The sequence below is a fragment of the Bicyclus anynana genome, chromosome 24, assembly GCF_947172395.1.
Source record: "Bicyclus anynana chromosome 24, ilBicAnyn1.1, whole genome shotgun sequence".
Classification (NCBI taxonomy): Eukaryota; Metazoa; Arthropoda; class Insecta; order Lepidoptera; family Nymphalidae; genus Bicyclus; species Bicyclus anynana.
In genome coordinates, this window is record NC_069106.1 from 2193426 (window position 1) to 2207356 (window position 13931).

Here is a 13931-nt window from a genome sequence, read left to right on the forward strand (position 1 = left end):
CATACGTGCGCTAGTAGCTAAATTCGGATCACTTTTTGAGGTAATTTTGAAGGCACGTATCATATCTAAAAGTACAAAAACCTTGTTTACAATACACTGTATGTTAGCAGTGGTTACGTAATACAAAAAATATCATTACCGCGTTCGGGGAAGCGAGGTAATCTGTAATGACGATTCGATTTGGTTTCCCACACGGTAACTTGTGCTTCACACAACTCGAGTACCAATGTGGTAAATACCTAGGTAATGTCGTGTAGATAAGTTTTAGCGTGAGGTTTAAAATGATTTTAAGCGTTTTGGGTCCGGCATCGGAAAGCGCAGTGTTGGTTGGCCCCCCACGTATCTAGGATTATTTCGTCATCAACCCATATTCGGCTCACTGCTGAGCTCGAGTCTCCTCTCAGAATGAGTGGGGTTAGGCCACGCTGATCCAATGCGGATTGGCAGACTTCACACACGCAGAGAATTAAGATAATTCTCTGGTATGCAGGTTTCCTCACGATGTTTTCCTTTACCGTTTGAGACACGTGATATTTTAATAATTTCTTAAAATGCACACAACTGAAAAGTTGGAGGTGCATGCCTCGGACCGGATTCGAACCCACATCCTCCGGAATCGGAGGCAGAGGTCATATCCACTGGGCTATCACGGCTTATTATCAGTATCATAATATAATTACATATCGGTAGCCCAGAATCCTAGGGTGGGCACAGGTCCATTCTAGGGTGCCCCCTCCCCTATATACGCATTTGGTGGTCACTAGATGGACCCCGGACATCAAGACGGTTGAAGGGAGCCGCTGCATGCTGCAAGAGGTCGACATCAGCTGATGATGACGATGATGTTGTAGCCACAAAACATAGAAAACGTCTAAACTAACGTTTAATTCCGTGGTTTTGACTTTTCGTTTCATCACACTGCGGAGTTATAGAAGCCCCTTCCACAAACAGCTTCCGTTTTCCCTACCACCTTCGTTTAAATGGGTATCTTGAAGTCGATTCACCACAGGTTGCAACCAAGCGCCGCCAATAAAATGGTTTTTAAACATATATTTCTACAGTAAGTACATACATAATATAGGCTACTGCCTACTTGAAATAAAAATTATCTTAAACGTCATAACCACTTTTGATTCTGAATGTACATAATGTTGATGTATTGTTCCCAATGAAACTTGTTGTTAGCTTTTTACGTATTACCTACGTAAATACTTAGTGCTTAAGGCTAGGTTACTATTAATATTTTGTATAGTTATATAAATATAAATATCTTTATTGCAACGAATCTTTGTTTGTTCCACATAAATATGTAAGGTATGCATTGAGGCTATTTCAAAAACGGGTAGATATACTCAAAAGGGATGATGACAGTTTTTTTAATTGTATATAAATTAAGAATACGCTAATAGTAAAGCAATTTTGTAAAAGTAACAAGGTATCTGCGATCATTACTTTCGGAGCTACAGGAATTTAAAGGGTCAGATTTGCGGCGCTGCCGCGGATTCCTGAAAAACGCCCCATACAATCAATATTTCTTTAAGAGTGTAAATATAGGATTTGGCGATATTATTTTTTATACAATATACGAGAGTCTATACTAGGTTGGTTTATTAACTTTAGGAGTTAATACATGTTCATATTAGGCTATATCAAATACCCATACCTACATAAGTCAAAATCAAAGTCAAAATTCATTTATTTCAAATAGGCTTTTGACTATCCGTCTTCATATTATGCCATTGTCTCAGTCACAGGCCACAAACATAAATTGACACACGGAATACAAAAATAAACAACAACAGTCAAGAAATGTCACAATGTAAAAAGTCAAATATGCGAAATTGTTAATTGTAAAGCCATCGGAACTGTGCCAAATAAAATCACACAAAATACGTAACGAGCAATAAAGAACAACAAAATGTCCATACTCGACTCTCCTATACCGTTGGGAGATATAGAAGATGTCTTGGCTTGGGTTGACACCTTCAAATTGTCCCGGCCAACGAGGAAGATCAACAGGGACTTCTCTGATGCTGGTAAGAAAACAGCGCACTAGTAAGCGCAGTGTTGGCCGACCCCCCACCAGGTGGACTGACGAGATCAAGCGAGTCGCAGGGATTCGCTGGATGCAGGCGGCTCAGTATTGTGATGTTTGGAAGACCCTACAAAAGGCCTATGTCCAGTGGACGTCAATTTGGTGATGTGATGATGATGAAACATCGCACGTAAGTTGTTCCCAATGCTAAAGGTAGCATTCGGTTGTTGGCGACCGTGACCGGGTCGCACGACCCACTGCTTAGTATGAATTTATATGGCACGACCGGCGTGGCGACCACGATACAGTCGCTCCAGAAGCAGTGCCGTCGCGACGCAGACTAGAAGCACATTATATAATTTAAATGTTTTAATAATTTAAATTTAAATCCTACTAATATTATAAACGCGAAAGTTTGTATGGATGTTTAGATTTTTGTTACTCTTTAACGCCGCTACTACTGAAGCGATTTGGCTAAAATTATAGGCTCCATCTAATCCATGGTTTCCCGAGATTTGAAAACTGATGATTTTAATGATATGAATGTTTGTTACTCTTTCACGCCTCGACTACTTAATCGAATTAGCTGAAATTTGGTATTGAGATATATTATAGCATGGATTCGGAAAAATCCATGGTTCCCGAGGTATTTGTGAAAAACTGAATTCCACGCGAACGAAGTCGCGGGCATCGGCTAGTTATTTATAATTTAAAAGTTGTTTTATGAGTTTTTGAAAGCAACCATCATGCATCGCAATGTGAAAATTTAGTCTACCTTCATCCTTTTTCTTAGGAGCCATAGACAACGTTATAAGAATAGCATCATCATATTCATCCTTTATTAGCTGCCTAATATATTTTTTTCCAAAATTGCTTTACTATTAGCATACTCTTAATTTATATACAACTAGCCGACGCCCGCGACTTCGTCCGCGTGAAACTCGATGTAAACTTTCAACTACCCCTATCCTACCCCTATCCTACCCCTACCCTACCCCTACCATACCCCTACCCTACTTTTCTGGTTGGTTACACCTTGTGTCCGAAAAACCCAAATATCTTACAGAACCCCATTTTTTTCCAAAATAAAATTTAGCCTATGTTACTTGTGGATAATGTAGCTTTCGAATGGTGAAAGAATTTTTAAAATCGGTCCAGTAGTTTTTGAGCCTATTCATTACAATCAAACAAACAAACAAACAAACATACAAACAAAATTTTCCTCTTTATAATATTAGTATAGATTTAAAAAACTGTCATAGTCCCTATTGGTGAATTTCATGCGTACGAACGTATATATGGAAAACGACGCAAAACGGTGCGTCGCCGCAACGGAAGGCAACGCACTAATGGAGCAACTTTCTAATTGGACAGTTCTATTGGCGGAGATCCTCAGCGTCCACTACCCGAAGCTGGTGGAGATGCACAACTACCCGCCGCGGAACAGCCACTCTCTGAAGTTGAACAACTGGATGACCCTCAACAGGAAGGTGCTGAAGAAGCTCCGACTGAATCTGTGCCTGAACACCATGGAACAGCTCGCCAACTGCGCCCATGGGGTCATTGAGAGGGTGCTTGTTATGGGTAAGTGATAATAATAATAATAATAAAGCCTTTTTATTCCAATATCCTCAGTTTTTATATTTTACATTGTGTTAGTGATTAAATTTTTTTACAAATGTACTTATAATATAGTGTTAGTTAATGTTAGTGTTTAACTTAGATCTAAATTATTTGGGATATGGACCCCATTTTGGGTACAGGCCTCTCCCAACCTTTTCCACCTTTCCCTGTCCTTGGCTTGGTCAATCCAATTTCTCCCCACTGCTTGAGCGATGTCGTCTTCCCATTGCTGCTTTGGTCTACCGACTTTTCTTTTACCTGATGGACCCTTCCATTTGGTTGTTTCTATTGTCCATCTTCTGTCAGAACAGCGTGCGATGTGACCAGCCCATTGCCACTTTATTGTCAGTGCCTGTTTCAGCGCATCTGTGACCTTCGTTTTTTGTCTTATAAGGGTAAGTGATAGATTCTACAAATTACCCCTTGACTACAATCTCACCTGATGGTAAGTGATGATGCAATCTAAGATGGAAGCGGGCTAACTTGTTAGGAGGAGGATGATTATCCACACCCCTTTCGGTTTCTACACGGCATCGTACCGGAACGCTAAATCGCTTGGCGGTACGTCTTTGCCGGTAGGGTGGTTAACTAGCCACGGCCGAAGCCTCCCACCAGCCAGACCTGGACAAATTAAGAAAATCTCAATCTGCCCAGCCGGGGATGGAACCCAGGACCTCCGTTTTTTGTAAATATTTAGCTAGCAATCTTTGCGCCGTGATATCCCAGTGGATATGACCTCTGCCTCCGATTCCGGTGAGCGTGGGTTCGAATCCGGTCCGGGGCATGCATCACCAACTTTTCAGTAGTGTGCATTTAAAAAAATAAATATCACGTATCTCAAACGGTGTTTGAAAAACAGTCGTGAAGAAACCTGCATAACTGAGAATTTTCTCAATTCTCTACGTGTGTGAAGTCTGCCAATCCGCATTGGCCCAGCGTGGTGGACTAAAGCCTAACTCCTCTCATACTTAGTGGAGACTCGTGCTTGACAGTGAGCCGAAAATGGGTTGCTAATGATGATTGATGATGTACCTTTACAGTACGTGATAAAATACGCCGGGATGAAGATATGAACAAGAGTTTGAAGGAAACAGAACAGAACACGTCCAGCGGCGGCAGTTACTATGAGGCCTGTGGGGATGATGGTAATAAAAATGATATAAATTTCTAAGGAATTTCTAAAAAAAAAAAAGAAATTTCTAAAAAAAAAAAGGAATTAAAACAGCTCCATCTAGTGGCACTACTGCACAACTGTTTCAATGCCATAAAAATATGAAAAAGAAAAAGAAAAAAAAATATTTTAAAACTATCAATAAAATATAACTAAAAATTTATTGATATTTTATTTTAAAACTTGGGCATTATTTTATTTTAAAACTTGGACATTGCTCATTTATCCCATATTTTTGACAATTGTAATTGGGTGGATATGTTTATTTAATTTTATTAGTGTTAATTATTCTACTATTATGACATTACTATACCTGTCATTTATATTATTTAAAATCTTGAACATTCTAATTTAATTCTATAAATGTTCCGCTCAAGTTTCTACTTCATTTTTATCTTATTTTAATTTTGTCTAATGAAATTTAATTTATCTCTTATGTAACATTATTATTTTTAGCAATGCCCTGACAGGGCCCCATGTATCATGCATGCTAAGCTTATGCATTAGTTTGTAAGTGCATGGATGCTAAGTAAATAAATATCTCACATTTATTTTTATTTGGTCAGTAAACTTAAAACTAAGCTTTTATATTTTACAAAGAACAAGAAAAGTGGAAGTAAAAGCGCACTGATCAAATAAAGGTCTCCCACTCAGTTTGAAGGTGCAGCTAGCTGCGCTGGTTTTCAGTGGAAGCCTTTGAAAGGGTGACATCACGGGCGCAAACAACAGTTATCAAAAATAATAAAATAAGTAAAAGCAAAAAAAAATTACATAAAACAATATAAGTACAAAAAAATAAAATAAATAAACAATGCTTAAAAATAATTAAATCACTACAAGTAGTACATTACACTAAAAATTTAGCGTTTACTGTTACGCTATAGTTACAATATGAAAACATTGAAAACTGCCACTGATTGATAATGCTGATGAATGAATGTATCATTTTATTTCACAGAACACGTTCTAGTCGTTCCGGTCAAGGCGAGAGTGAACGGCGTTTTAGAATGTATACAGAAGAAAGTGGTCAGTCACGAATACTATCTCGGCCTCAAAGAAGAACTGAAAGACGCTAAAGACTCTGCGGAAATGCTCAAACAAAAGGTTTGTGACCACTTTATTTTTGTCGTGTCTCTGTTTAATAGTGTGGTCGTGTCGTAGTTGTCGTAAAGCACGAAAGAAGTTCTGTGACTAAAACCTGAACTGAAATGACAGCGCCTGACACAAATGCCCAGCTGTGGACGTCCATCGGCTGATAATGATGATGATGATGATTTGCTTTATCGATATATGTTTCACAAAAGAGCATAATTAACTGAAACATCATCTTCTTTCTATTCCTTTCATGTCATCACATGTTTAACCTGTAATATTATTACAGGTTGAACATTTAGACAACCTAATCAAGTTAAAAGAAGAAAGGATAGAAGAACTCCAAAAACAACTAGAAAGAAAACAGAGTAGACGTAAAGAAATTGATGCCAATCTTAATAGCATAGATGTGCCTTTTGAACCCGAACCTCCAGTTCCCGACATTAGTGATTTAGTCAAAGTGCCAAGCAGACCACTGTCTCTAAAATCTGTGGAATCAAATACTAGAATCGAAATAGAAAAAAATGTAGAATCTAACCCAAGGATTGAAAAAGTAAAATCTGTAGAACATAACCTGACAATTGAAAAAGAAATAACTGTAGAATTTTATCCAAGGATTGCAAAAGAAAAATCCGTAGAATCTAATACAAGGATTAATAAAGAAGAATCTAATCCACGGATTAATAAAGAAGAATCAAGAATCCCCGTACCAGTAGCAGATATACACAAACAACTATCAAAACATAGTATAAAAGACGTGGTATCCAAACTTTCGGATGATATTAATATAGATAGAATAAGGTCTGACGTTTTTAAGGAAGTTGAAATAATCGACCAAAGGGTTATGGAAGGTTTCCACGACAGCCTTGATCATATAGATGAGCCTCCTGCAACAATGTTTGATGATAAACAAAATAATATAAAGGGCGTATGTATATAAGGATATACATGCTTATAGCAAAGTAATTATCTAAAATTAAAGGCGGAATTATATTTGTCTGACGTGACGTGTCGTGACGCATCAGAACAGAATCGGTATCTTACATTTTGTATGCGACATATCAGAAGCCATCATGACATGTCACAACACATACCTAAGTTTAAATGTTGCCATATAAATGTATGATACCGATTCTGTTCTGATGCGTCATGACACGACACGTCAGACAAATATAATTCCGCCTTTATAGTGACGAAATAAATAATTGAAGAAATTTGAACTGGTAATTAAACTGGAAATATTAAGAAGGTTTTTATAATATATTTTATAATATATCTCTGTGGCTAGAAACAAATTAATGTTTTAAAAAACGTACAATTTTATTATTAATTATTATGCAAATATGAATACTATAGGTTAGAAAATTTCGAATTTAACCTACCATTTATTGAAAATGTGATATGTCTCAAAACGATGTTCAATAAAATGTAGTATATTGTTTATTGTCGTAATATTTTTGTATTGTATTGTCTTCATAATTAAAATATATGTTAACGAAAGTATTTTCTTAATCTCTACATATTTTGTCTGATTTTGAAATGAAACAAAAGTAGTTAGTAATTTGTTAGTGTTTTTATTAGTATTTAATTTGTTACAATAAATTTATACAAATGTCACATTGTTTTTTTTATCTCTTGTACCTGTATATTGAAGGAGTTAGTATTTCAGATGAGCTACTGGAACCTAATAATCTATACTATCTAATATTATAAATACGAAAGTAAGTCTGTCTGTCTGTCTGTTACCTTTTCAAGGCTAAACCGATCAAGATGAATTTTAGTATAACGGTAAATGGGACCTTGGAACCAAACAAAGGGTACTTTTATAAAACTTGTATGGAAAATTGGGGGTTGAAAATTTGTATGGAAAGTCATTTCATTTTTAGAGTTAAAGTTTTAAAAATTTGTTCATAAATCATAAAAAAAATACAAAATATAATGTGAATCAAGAATTTTTAAAATTCGTCGCGTGGTTTCCGTTCCCGTAGGAATACGGGGATAATATATTATAGCCTATAGCATTCCTCGATAAATGGGCTATCTAACATTGAAATAATTTTGCAAATAGGACCAGTAGTTCCTGATATTAGCGCGTTCAACCAAACAAACAAACAAATAAACTCTTCAGCTTTATAATATTAGTATAGATTCAAAAAAGTATCAGCAGCGAACATTATTTTGGAATAATTCGCACAGACTGGGGTGCTGCTTCAGTATTATCTTGATTTCCTGAAGTCTATCCTTACTAAAGTCACTTTTAGCTTCATTTCTCCTGAAAAAGGATTGAATATTATTAGTGGCGTAGCCATGTGGGGCAACGGGGCATTGCCCCGGGTGGTATACGAAAAGGGGCGGTAGGCGCAATTGCCCTGGCCCCTGGGTGGCATACGTAAGGGTTAGATACGTAGGGGTTACGCCGAGCAAGCGCTACGATTTTGCCAATTGACAAATTACAGGTAAGCAGTTGGTTCTGTGACTGAGACGTTATGTCTCGATGAGAGATAGCCCAAGGGATATGACCTCTTCTTTCGATTCGGAGGGCATAGTTCGAATCTGGTCCGTGGCATACACGGTTTTGTTTTTTCAGTTGTGTGAATTTCAAGAAATTAAATATCATAGAATTTGCTGGAACAATTCTAAAAACACTTTCACCAATGGAAACCTACATTATCAGCGATTAGCATAGGCTACTGTAAAGCGATTTTAACCTCCTCTCTAACTGTTAAACTTGCTTATCAGAGTCGGAACAACATGGTGGTCGAAACAACCAAGTTTCGATTCCCTAACTAACAAAAGAAGAATTTGGGGGCAAGGGGCCATTGCCCTAAAGTGCCTGCGAAAGGGGGTGGCGGGGGCAATTGCCCCAGGTGACATATGAAATGGTAGGCTTTAATTCCCTAACTAAGTAAAGAAGAGGTTTTATATAATTTACGTTTTGTCATGGACATCTTCTTGACCAATAACTCGAAACCTATTGAACTCAATGTCTTCATCAAAGAAGCACTCTGCATTGATTCTGTCCAACTCTAGCTTGACAGGAACTAGATCTACCACTGGAAGAAGTGTATTACGTTAAAAGGAGTCAATTAGTTTGTTTATTTTAGTTATATAAAAAAACAATACATAATTTAAAATAGTTTAGATATGAAATGCATTTTCAATCTTCATTGGTTTGTTGGTAAACATTGCGCATCGAGTTTGGCTTTTGTTTATTTTTAACCCCCGACGAAAGAAAAGAGGTGTTATAAGTTTGACGTGTCTGTCTGTCTGTCTGTCAGGCGAGTGTTCTTAGACATGTTTGATGAAAATCGGTTGAGCCGTTTAAAAGTTGTAGGGATGAAAGTGGGGAAGAACAACCGAATGTCTTCAAATATACTCGAGTGCGGTCTCAAATGAAAACGCACTGAAAGAGAATATTGATGACTTAATTGAGAGTGTAATATTAATAATTTCATTTATTTACTATTTTATTTATTTATTTATTATTAATTAGTACGGGCAGATCCATTTACACTAATTAAGAATACACGAAAATGAAATTCATGACCTTCGAGGGTTTTTCAAAATTTTCAATTTTATGTCATTCAGTTTGTACTCACTGTTATACACTTGATTTATTTCACAACTCTCATCCCGGACGTCATCGCACGTGCAAGGTGGCAGAGTAAGTCCATCATAGGACGTCTGTATAGCGACCCCTGCGGCACTGGGGGTCCATGATGATAGGGGGTTCTCGTCTATGACATCTATTGTTACTCTTTCCTTCTTCTTTTTCTCTTCTATCCTATGTTTTAGGATGTCGAGTTGTTCTGTATAAAATGTGTTTATTAAAAAAATTATACACTCCATTCTACGTTTAGATTTTGACAATATGCTAGTTGAAACTTTTTTTAAATGGTCTTAATTTGTTCATTTTTGAGACGCAATTACATGAAAATTTTTATTTTTAAATATTTTTCTGACAATGCGAGCCAAAATGCCTGTTGGCCATGATGTTTCATCATTTCATGATTTTTCAACTGTTTCATGGCGCCACGTTATCAAATACTTTACAAACAAAATATAGTTAACAATTTAGATTGACTGATTAGTACATTATGTTACGTTATGACGTCACAAAATGTACGACAGCATTTTTAAAAATAAAAAAATAAATAAAATAAAATAAAATTCATTTATTTCAGGCATACACCCATATTAGGAAAGATATAAAACAAAAATAAAATTAAGAAGTCGAAATACTATTGTTAAAATGTCAGAATAATATGAAATGTCAGTAGAAAAGCAGTATGGTCAATATTATTAAAGTCTGTCAGGTTACCTTACATTTCCGTATCGGCATGGGCACTGTAATATGTCTGTCACAGCAGTGACGAACATAAATACAGTCCAGCCTTGCCGCGATAGCTCTAAGAATATTTTGACGTTTGGAAAATTTAAAAAATACATGATTTATAAATTAAGTTTTATGAAATCCTTAACTTTTATTAATTAATATCGGTATATTTCGGACCCATATTCCATTTACTACACGAAATTAATATTGTTAGTATTAAATTTAATATGAGTCAACTACCCTATTGACCAATTGCAACCGACTGCATACCTGATGCAGTCTCAGGTACACCGAGTTACATAATAACCCTGCTTAGCCAAACTCTAGTGCATTGATTCCCAAAGTGGTCCATGTGGATTGTGGGCCCCCAGTGTTCTACGAAAGGGTCTACGTTGATGTGACATAAAAATGAGGGTTCACATACTTAAGAACGAAAATGTATCTAGTTTCACACTGAATGCAGAGTTTTCTAAATGAAATAATTGGAATTTGATTGCTTCCTTGTGCTGTGAGTAGATATAAAAAATTAAAGTTGCCTGAAATTACTTTTTTGCCTGGACACACACTCACATCATAATCAATTAACTAAGTAAGTAATAAATTCTCACTTTTTTTTAAAACTGTTATTTAGTGGTGGCTGTGTTCAGCTACTTTTTTGTATGGTTTTGGATAGGAATTTAGCAAGGGGCTTACCGGAATCAGTTCAATTTTAAAATGGTCTATGAGAAAAAGAAGTTTGGGAACCTCTGCGTAGTGACATAATATTGGTGGTACACCGAGATTGATAATGGGCCTGTTTTACCTGGAGTGCACGCCTCGTAGTCTTCATACGTTTGCTCAAAGTGCGTGAAAGGACTGGCGCGCATGTACGAGGGCAGGCTGTTCATGAAGTCGTCCATTTGCATCCTCTGACACTTCTCCATTGGACATATCTACACAAAATGTTCATTATTAAATAGGCTAAAGGCGGAATTTTTGTCTGACGTGTCGTGTCTTCACTTATGTGTAAGGCGGCCAACTTTCTGAAAATTTTATGCGGGACTTTTTGCGGATATATAGCGTTGGGGAGGGGTATGAATCACTCGCGCGCGCCTCTCCCGCTCTTGTTATGTAGAGAAAAAGAGAGAACGAAATCACACGCGATAACTTCGCGATACTTGCCGCGCGCAACGCGTATAGATGCAGCGCTATTGTTGTGTATGTGTGTGTCGTGTGGTAGAAAATGCGGGACATGCGGGACGCATCCAACGTTTTACGGACTATTTTAATAATTATTTCAAATCTAGCATTACGGGACGGTCCCGCAGAATACAGGACGGTTGGCCGCCTTACTTATGTGTTGTAACATGTCGTGATGGCTTTTGACACAGTATACTTATTTCTGATGTGTCGTACAAAATGTATGATATCGATTCTGTTCTGATGCGTCACGACACGACATGTCAGACAAATATAACTCCGCTTTAAATAGACTAAAGGCGGAATTATATTTGTCTGATAGACGTGTCGTGCCGTGACGTATCAGAACAGAATCGGTATCATACACTATTCTTCCCCACTTTCACTCCCAGAATTTAAATCGCTTTATCCGTTCGGGAGCTATGGTGTCACAGACAGACTGACAGACAGACTGACAGACAGATTATTGCTTGACGAAGTCACTAACGAGACAATACAACTTGACGGTTAGAACGTTGCTCCTAACAGTCTTGAAAGTTTTAGACTAGTTGGAGGGAAATGGGAATAATTTTTAAATTAAAAAAAATATATATGGCAAATATTATTTTCTAAAGAAAAAGAATATGTGGGCAGTTGTTACCTTCTCATGGTGTATCTGATGATCTTGGTCCGGTACATGGTTGTTGATGACTTGTAAGCTGTCGTTATGAATGCTCCTGCAATTGTGAATAAACCAAAATCATTTAGTTTTTTTTTATACTAGCGGACGCCTGCGACTTTATCCGCGTGGAATTCAGTTTCTCGCAAATCCCGTGGGAACCGTGAGTTATTCCGGGATGAAAAGTCTGATAAGCCTATGTGATAATCCAGAGTACCTATAAGCTATTTCCATTCCATTTTTACAACACGGTCCTGGGTTCGATCCCGGCTGGGCCGATTGAGATCTTTCTTAATTGGTCCAGGTGTGGCTGGTGGGAGGCTTCGGCCGTGGCTAGTTACCACCCTACCGGCAAAGACGTACCGCCAAGCGATTTAGCGTTCCAGTACGATGCCGTGTAGAAACCGAAAGGAGTGTGGATTTTCATCCTCCTCGTAACAAGTTAGCCCGCTTACATCTAAGATTGCATCATCGTAGCCCTCTTCCATCTTAGATTGCATAAAAAAAAAATCCAAAGCGCAAAGTCGCACTTACACGCACACACATTTACACACAAACTTTCGCCTTTATAACATTAGTATGACTAGCGGACGCCCTCCACTTTGTCCGCATGAAACCCTATACCGTCAACCCCTAGTTTAAGTATCTTACGTCCTTGTCCTGGTTTTAAGCTACCTTTCCACAAATTTTCAGCCAAATCAGTCCAGCCGTTCTTGAGTTATAAATAATGTAACTTACACGACTTTCTTTTATATATGTATAGATTTGTGAATCACAAAATAAAGAAACAAACATGGTGTTGACGATACCACATAAAGGAACCAAACTGCATATTTTATTAACTAAAAAAAATGTTTTTATACCTTCATACAAAGTCATACAAATAATTCCAACTGTCTACAAGCCGTGTGCTACATACAAACTTATAAAAAGGCTGTAGGATACAAAAATGTGATCTTGTCATTTCATAGCGATTTCTTTCAGACTTACAGCCAGTATCTTCATGTAAAGCTAAAGTAACAGTAAAAGTAGTAAGTAGTAAAGAAGACTTTATTTTTCAGTGAATAAGACCGTCACTTTTGATTTATGACGTTACTTTGACTGTCACTTGCGATGAAGAAACTGGCCGCAAGGCTGACTTAAGGTTTACGAAAATATTACAGTGAAATATTGCGGGTAATATTCATACTATATACGAACATACCGGTGAAAAATAATAGTAATAAAATAAGTAAGTGATGTTTAATTTACCCCAGAACTGAAAACGATTCATCTCCTATATCATCTTCTTCTTCTTCATCTTTGCCTAATCTGTTTCTGATAAAAAAATGCATTAGTTGTTATTTTATCTTTATAGGAGAGGGTAATTTGATGTCCTCTCTGACACAGTTAGTGCTGTGGCAAAAAAAAAACTAACTTCAGAAATATTCAACCAGCACGTCAGATTAAGATAAGGCAGGTGAGTTGTTAGCTAAAAGGTGTGTATTTCGAAAATATGACGATTTAATTTTTTAGCGTAACGTAATGGAATGGGAGCGGGAGGGTTCCAACGTTACAAAATAAAACCCTTATATTTCTGTTACCGAGCCACGAGCGCGGTTAATTTTTTACTTATTTTAAACGAACTAATCTCTTGAATAACCGCTCATGTTTTCTGATGATTTCAGTAAGCAGAAATAGTAAAAATTGTCTGTAAAGTCTGTAGTTTATTTCCCCACCGCTGAAAGTGAAAAAAAGTATATAACCATTTATTCTTTCTATAATCTAATCTACCCAATCTAATTGATTTGAACGACGCTTTAGTAACTGCAAATTTAGACTATTATGATATATCTAT

The 13931-nt window shown here is 37.0% G+C and overlaps 2 protein-coding genes across 6 annotated transcripts in view; one reads left to right on the plus strand and one right to left on the minus strand.

Annotated features, from left to right (window-relative positions):
- Window positions 1-13931, minus strand: part of LOC112043980 (retinol dehydrogenase 14) — a 36055-nt gene that overhangs the window by 16529 nt on the left and 5595 nt on the right. For 4 of the 5 annotated variants that reach the window (XM_052888991.1, XM_052888992.1, XM_052888990.1 and 1 more), the window contains 4 exons: window positions 13346-13411; window positions 12077-12152; window positions 11060-11189; window positions 9521-9730 (listed from right to left, as the gene is read on the minus strand). In XM_052888991.1, coding sequence (XP_052744951.1) covers window positions 9521-9730; window positions 11060-11189; window positions 12077-12152; window positions 13346-13411 — 482 coding nt within the window. The remainder of the gene's footprint in view (window positions 1-9520; window positions 9731-11059; window positions 11190-12076; window positions 12153-13345; window positions 13412-13931) is intronic. The other variant, XM_052888993.1, reaches the window with a different exon arrangement.
- On the plus strand, window positions 1919-7306 carry LOC112043987 (sperm flagellar protein 1-like). Its single transcript, XM_024079690.2, has 5 exons — window positions 1919-2036; window positions 3410-3619; window positions 4699-4803; window positions 5788-5933; window positions 6211-7306. The coding sequence occupies exons 1-5, from the start codon at window positions 1919-1921 to the stop codon at window positions 6859-6861; spliced, it is 1230 nt and encodes a 409-aa protein (XP_023935458.2). The 3' UTR covers window positions 6862-7306.

What these genes read in the sequence shown, in the direction of transcription:
- LOC112043987 (XM_024079690.2), top strand. Translation starts at nt 1,919, where the DNA reads ATGTCCATACTCGACTCTCCTATACCGTTGGGAGATATAGAAGATGTC. An exon ending in TGAGAGGGTGCTTGTTATGG is followed by an intron (nt 3,620 to 4,698) that starts GTAAGTGATAAT and finishes GTACCTTTACAG; the next exon opens with TACGTGATAAAATACGCCGG. An exon ending in CGGAAATGCTCAAACAAAAG is followed by an intron (nt 5,934 to 6,210) that starts GTTTGTGACCAC and finishes ATATTATTACAG; the next exon opens with GTTGAACATTTAGACAACCT.